The sequence below is a fragment of the Benincasa hispida genome, unplaced genomic scaffold, assembly GCF_009727055.1.
Source record: "Benincasa hispida cultivar B227 unplaced genomic scaffold, ASM972705v1 Contig1553, whole genome shotgun sequence".
NCBI lineage: Eukaryota > Viridiplantae > Streptophyta > Magnoliopsida > Cucurbitales > Cucurbitaceae > Benincasa > Benincasa hispida.
The window spans coordinates 1-7,615 of NW_024064116.1; the positions used below are offsets into that span (position 1 = coordinate 1).

The 7,615-nt window shown below is 38.3% G+C and overlaps 1 protein-coding gene across 1 annotated transcript; it reads left to right on the plus strand.

The window, feature by feature from the left end:
* Positions 1-6,737: 6,737 nt before the first annotated feature.
* On the plus strand, positions 6,738-7,267 carry LOC120068937 (the record flags this gene model as incomplete). Its single annotated transcript, XM_039020574.1, has 3 exons — positions 6,738-6,844; positions 6,976-7,154; positions 7,211-7,267. Coding segments are annotated over exons 1-3 (343 nt in total), but the record flags the coding sequence as incomplete, so codon positions are not given.
* Positions 7,268-7,615: the final 348 nt, after the last annotated feature.

Consider the following 7,615-nt stretch of genomic DNA (forward strand, 5'->3'; position numbering starts at 1 on the left):
TACCTCCTTGATCGGAGGACGCCTCAACAAATTAACACTATTGTAGAACAAAGGTTTTCGTGTGGCCTCCGTACTTGATTGATTGGTTATTATCTCCATGTACAGTCAAGATATACTGTAGTGCGAATCAGTGCAACTGTCGGTCGTTTAAGTGGAGTGTTCGATAATTAACGAATGAAGGAAACTATATTGATGTAAGTTACTAGGCGACGAGAGTTGCTGTGTGAATTTAAGTCTACTGATTGTTGTGAGACAATGGCTCCTTTTGAATTAATAACTATGAGCTCGCTATGGAGTTAGAAAGGGTGATCTGTAGTGAGAATCTTATCTTACCGGTCCCTAAGAGGCCGTGAGCCATCTGAGTGGCCAAAGTCTCCTCTCCAACCTCATAACAACAGCGTGCAGAAGGCAGGGGAATTAGTGATGAGAATCCATTTTTGGACTAGAATTGTTGTTTCAAATTAATTGAGGAATTTAAATTAATTGATATAATTAATTTAATTTAATTTTAATTATTTGATATATTATATAATGTATTTGATACTTTATTAATTTATAAAAATATTTGAGAGAAAATAATTTTTGAATATGATTCAAATATTAATTATATAATTTGATTCATATAATTAAATTAATATAATGATATTTATATTAAAAGTCTTGGTAAGAGAGTATTGAAACTATAGGTTATATGTTTAATATTGATATAACATATAGTGTTTTAACATAATATTATATGATAAGGGAAGTTATTATATATATGTGTATATATTATATTAAATATTTTATTAAATAAATTAATAAATTTAATTTAATTTATTAAAAACATTTTGGCACCCTCCCTTTCTTTTGGTCTCTCAGACGTGTAAGTGGTAAGTTCCCCATTCCGTGCAGTGTGTGAAAATAGATGAAATATAACAAAGATATTTTTTCTTTCTACACAAAAATGTTCTGAGAGTTTTTCATCTTCCTTCTCCCCTCTTCTCTATCAAATTCCCTCTTTCCAAAATAGTCAGAGCTCACAAACTCTTGGGTTCTCATCCAAAGAATACGGAGGTAGCCATCGTGGTGGTGTTCATCAGTTTGAGGGATTCAATTTAAGAATTGTTCTTCAAAGGTATGGGTTCTGAACCCTGATTTTATTTTTCTATATTTTTTCAAGCATGCTGTAATTTTGAATTAAATGCATAATTTTCTTTTCTTCTCTATAAAATTCTGTGTTTTATGAATTTTGGGAATTTGGAACGATCCCCACTTCCGCTCAAGGACCTATAACAGGGTTCCTTCATCAAACATTAGAGATTGAACCACATCGCATCAAATCAACATTAACTAAGTTCAACTCCACAACATACGTTTATCTGGAAACCTCGTGCGAACAAATTGGCACGTCTAGTAGGACCTCTCTACCTCTTATCTCTCTTTCAACATTCAAAAAAATCAATGGCACCAAAGAAAGTTGCATCTAAAGTAACTATTGCAAATGACTCCTACACGAGACCTATCACCTGCAGTTGTTCAAAGGAAGTTATGTAGGAACAAAACCAAGATTCTGTCATCTCGTATAACATCTTGAAATAGATGATAGAGCCTCCTAAACATGGGATTGTAATCAAGAAAAATCCCTTGTTTGACAACTCTACTTCTACCTCTAGCAAGTTAAAGAAGGAATCTTACCCATATGTGATTTTTGTCATGATGGCGGATGTAACAGCCGAGGTGCCCATGGCAAAAATGGAAACAAAGATAAATTTTCTGATAAAAGTTGTTGAGGAGCAAGATCATGAGATCGCTACCTTAAGAGAACAGATGTAGGCTCAAGAAGATGCTGAATCGAGCCAAACCCCCACTGTCAAAGCAAATAACAAAGGGAAGACCATGTTGTAGGTAAACCAACTGGAATAATCAACTTCTATTGCTTCTTTGTCGGTCCAACAACTGTAAGATATGATCATGACCTCCATAAGGTCTCAGTGGAGGCCCGTCTTAAATCTTTTTTATGTATTCCAAGCCATACACCTAGAAAATTGACAGCTTGTAAATGTCTACTGGGTACCAACCCCGATGTTCTAGCAATTTAATGGAAATGGCAACCCAAAGCAACACATTGCCCATTTTGTTGCAACAGGAGATCTGCTAGTTAAGCAGTTTGTCAGAACCCTGAAAGGAAACACTTTTGACTGGTACACTGACCTTGAGATTGAGGTGATCGACAACTAGAAGTAGCTTGAAAGAGAATTCTTGAACCGTTCTACAACATTAGATGCACTTTCAGCATGATGGAGCTGACGAATAACAAGCAGTGGAAAAGGGAATCGATCAGCGACTACATCAACCAATGGAGAGCTTTGAGTCTAGATTGTAAAGGCTAACTCATCGAACTGTCTACTGTAGAAATGTGCACCCAAGGTATGCATTGGGGACTTCTCTATATTCTGCAGGGAATAAAGGCTCGTACGTTTGAAGAATTGGCAACTCACACCCTTGACATGACATGAAATTTTCTTCAAAAGGAAAAGAGAAGAAAGTTGAGAAGAAGGACGAAGGAGGCAAAAGATGTCGCCTAATTTTGAAAGAGAGATAGGAAAAAGTTTATCCATTACCTAACTCTGATGTTGCAGATATGCTTGAATAACTGCTAGAAAAATAACTTATTCAGCTACCAGAATCGAAACGACTGGGACAAGCAGGGAAAGTGGACGATCTTAACTACTACAATTATTAGAGGGTCGTTAGAGACCCGGTCGAAAAATGTTTCTTGTTGAAAGAGCTGATTCTAAGGTTGGCTCATGAGAGGAATATTGAGCTGGATCTAGATGAGGTTGCTCAAGCAAATCATATCGCAATAACAGTAACTCCAATTACTCTAACATTGACTATATGTTATAATGAAAGAGAGAGTTTGGTCCAGCTTACAAATTGCTGGTGAAAGCAGGTTATGGCTTCACAATTCACACCGAGTTTAAGAGTTTGAGGATTTATGAGTGACCTGAGCTTTCTTCGACCTAGAAGAAGCTTTTGCAAGAAGGGTATGCTATACCTGCATCAAGGAAGGGGTTTGGATATGAATCATCAGAGTCAGTTCGCATAACCAGAAGGGAAAAGAAAAAGGTGGTCGACAGCAACTATATAATTGCAAAGGAAGTCGATGATGCATGAGAAAGGGGGAGCAAGGATAAAAGAGCCTTAGAGTTTTATCGCATCAAACCACCTGTCGCGCGTGCTTTGGTCTTTAAGGAAGAAATTGTTTGTCAATCTCCAGTAGTGATGCTACCATCAACCTCCAAAAGATTAGGTGCAGCTTCGAAAAAAAGTGAAAAAAAAAAATCTCGGTCGTCTTTTTTTGATCTTCTTAAGCACGAGGGTGTTAAGGACCACTTCAGCAAGTGTGTCTCTAGAGAGATAAACTCGTGTGTCATCTATTTTTTATCGCCTTAAGGAGAAATTCGCAGTGTCGTCCTCAATGTATCCATAAGGAAGAAGGAGATGATATCTCACACGTCATTCTGGCAGCACCTCAAACATAAGAACATTGAAAGTCCATCAGGTGAGAAATCATCTTATGAACCAAGGAGTGACAGGAAAGTTCGTAGAATTGTTCTTTCATGGATAAAAAGAAAGATCTTTGTTACTCTCAACACAAGCGAGGGTTCCTAAAGGTGAAAAGGCGTGACGTTAACTTCACTAACCCTCAGAATGGAATCCTAGAGTAGGAGGAAGGTGAAGTTCGTTTCACCATATTACCATCATCAAAGAGTCTGGAAATGAAATAGCCGAAGAGAATGTCGAAGATGCTCCACTAGGTCTGGAGGATGGTGGTCAATCCACAATGGATGAACGCAAAGAGGTGAATCTTGGTCACTGAATATAAGGACATTTTTTCTTGGTCTTACAAAGAGATGTCGGGACTCGATCCAAAGGTAATAGTCCATCATCTTGATATTAAGTAGGCGTGTCGACCGACCAAGCAAGCCCATTTTTGGCCAAATCTTATTCTCCAGATTGAAGCCGATGTCAATAAGTTGATCGAAGCAGGGTTTATCTGCAAAGTCAAATACCCAACGTGGATTACCAACATTGTTCTTGTCAGAAAGAAGAATAGACAGATTCGTGTTTGCGTAGACTTTCGTGACCTAAACAATGCATGCCAAAAAGATGATTTTCCATTGCCCATCATGGAGATCATGGTTGATGCGACAATAGGGCACGAGGCCCTATCCTTTATGGATGGATAGTCCAGTTATAACCAAATATGAATGGCTCTCGCTGATAAGGAAATGAAGGCCTTTCGAACTCTCAAATGCGCGTTCGGTGTAACTTTAGGGAAGTTTCTTGGTTTTATTGTAAGGCATCGAGGGATAGAGATAGACCAATCCAAGATCGATGCCATTCAGAAGATGTCAAGGCCAAATAATTTACATGAGTTAATAAGTCTTCAGGGCATCTGGCTTAGATCTGGAGATTTATTTCTAACTTGGTTGGTCGATGTCAACCTTTTCAAAGACTGATGAGAAAATGAGAAAATTTTTTGAATGAGATGAGGCCTACCAGAATGCTTTTGATAGCATAAAGAGGTACTTGCTTAGTCCTCCTGTCTTAAGTGCTCTTGTAGCAGGCAAGCCATTGATATTGTACATTACTGTGCAAGAAAGATCACTGGGACATTGTTGGCACAAGAAAAAGAGAAGGGAAAAAAGTGTGCTCTCTACTATCTAAGCATGACTTTAACCGAAGCTAAAATCATTTACTCTTCTACTGAAAAACGTGCCTTCCACTCTTATTTGCTATTAACAAGCTGAGACATTATATACAGGCCTTCACGATACGTTTAATTGCGAAAGTCGACCCAATCAAGTACGTTCTAACTAGGCCAATAATCTCTAGGTGTTTGGCCAAATGGGAAATCATGCTTCAATAATACGACATCGTCTATGTGTCACAAAAGGCGATTAAAGGACAAGCGTTGGCCGATTTCTTAGCATATCACCTAATTCCCTCAGATTGGAAGTGAAGATTTGCCCGATGATGAGGTTCTTTTCATGGAAATCACGGAACCTTGGATCATGTTCTTCGATGGTGCAGCATGAAGGGGTGGTACAAAGGTAGACATCGTCCTCATTTCACCAAAGAAACACATGTTGCCTTATAGCTTTGCGCTTGCTGAATTGTGCTCGAACAATGTTGCCGAATACTAGGCCTTGATAATTAGCCTCCAAATGGCTTTAGAGATTAGGGTATCATACATAAAGATTTTTGGTGACACAAAGTTGATAATCAATCAGCTTTTACTCCAATATGATGTGAATCATGATGACTTGAAGCATTACTTCCTTTATGTCAGACAATTGACAGAGAAATTCGAAAGGATGATGTTGGAGCATGTCTCTAGGATAGAAAATAAGAAGGCGGACGCTTTGGCGAACTTGGCTACTAGCCTGACAGTTCTAAACAATATGTCTCTAAGTATATCGCTTTGTCGAAGGTGGGTTATACCTTTGGTTGAGACTGCATGTGAAGAAATAAATAAGATATCAGTTTGGTTAATTAATGAGGAAGATTGGCGGTAACCCATTATAGATTACCTTGAGCATGGAAGGCTTCATGGACGACCTCCACCATAAAATCGATATTCAAAGAAGAGTTATTATAAAGGGGTTTTATATCACCACTCCCTTGAAGGGGTCTTTCTACAATGCCTTGGAAAGGAGGAATCAATGAAGTCTTTGAAAGGAGCGCATTCAGGCGTCTGCAACACACATCAATTTGGACCAAAGCATCAGTTCCTACTGAAAAGGATGGGTTATTACTGGCCAAGGATGATCCAAGATTCAATGGAGTATGAAAAGAAGGGTGAGGCTTGTTAATATCATGCAAACTTCATTCATCAGCTGCTCGAACCTCTGCATCCGACCATGGCTTCATGGCCTTTTGAAGCGTGGGGATTTGATCTTGTTGGCCTTATAACACCTAAGTCATCAACAGGCCATTCTTACATTCTTTCAACTACTGATTACTTTTCAAGGTGGGCTGAGGCCATCGCCTTGAGAGAAGCTAAGAAGGAAAAAGTGGTGGACTTTATCCGTACTCACATCATCTATCGGTATGGTATCCCCATCGAATTGTGACAGGAAATGGGAGGCAATTCTTCAATGGCTTGATGGACAGGCTGTGTGAGAAATTCAAGTTCAAGTAGTACAAGTCATTCATGTACAACACTACTACAAATGGGTTGGCAGAGGTGTTCAAAATGTTGTGCAATGCTAAAGAAAATTTTCTCTAAGTCAAAGAGGGATTGGCAAGAGAAGATTGGTGAAATATTGTGGGCTTATTGAACCACGCATTGTACTTCTACAGAAGTTACACCATACTCTCTTGTTTATGGAGTAGAAGTTGTCTTCTCGAAAGAAAAATTTCATTACTAAGGATGGCAGTGCAAGAGGGATTGACTACAAAGACAATGCCAAGTTATGCCTACAAAGTTAAAGGCACTTGATGAAAGACGACTGAAAGCTCAATAAGCATTAGTGTGTCACCAAGTACGAATGTCGAAAGCCTCTGATAAGCACGTGAAACCTTGATCTTTTCAAGTCGGTAATCTGATGCTTACTATAAGAAGATCCATTATCATGATGAGGCATATGAAAAATAAGTTCACACCTACAGAAGAAAAACTAAGAAGGAAAATATGGTGGACTTTATTTGTACTCACTTCATCTATCGGTATCCCCCATCGAATAATGACAGACAATGGAAGGCAGTTCTTCAATGGCTTGATGAACATATTGTGTGAGAAATTCAAGTTCAAGCAGTACAAGTCATTCATGTACAACATTGCTGCAAATGGGTTGGTAGAGGCTTTCAACAAAATGTTGTGCAACCTATTAAAGAAAATTGTCTCTAAGTCAAAAAGGGATTGGCAAAAGAAGATTGGTTAAACATTGTGGGCTTATCAAACCACGTATCGTACTCCTACAGGAGTTACACCATACTATCTTGTTTATGGAGTAAAGTTGTCCTCCCTTTGGAAAGAGAAATTCCATCAATAAGGATGGCAGTGCAAGAGGGATTGACTACAGAAGACAATGCCAAGTTACGCTTTCAAGAGTTAAAAGCACTTGATGAAAAAAGACTGGAAGCTCAACAAGCATTGGAATGTTACCAAGCGCGAATGTCTAAAGCCTTTGATAAACACATAAAATGATCTTTTCAGGTGATGATCTGGTGTTTGCTGTAAAAAGACCCATTATCACGACGAGGCATATGGGAAGTAAGTTCACACCTAAATGGACCTTACATTGTCAAAGAGGTCTACACAAATGGAGCATACAAGATCGTTTCTCGAGACAAATTAAGAATTAGCCCAATCAACGACAAGTTTCTTAAGAAATCTTATGCTTGATAAACGTAAAAAAAAAAAAAGAAAAGAAAAAAAAACTCCTTATCGTAAGAGTATAAACTGCATGGTGCTTTTGGCCTGCATGAGCTTAAAAAGTGAATGACCCTAAAAAAACCATTCTTATGAACTATGTTATGACTTAATCCTTGATGTTATAAAAGGTACTTAGATAGCTTAAATAAATTTAAGTTCAGTCGCGTGATCAAAAAAAGATAAACC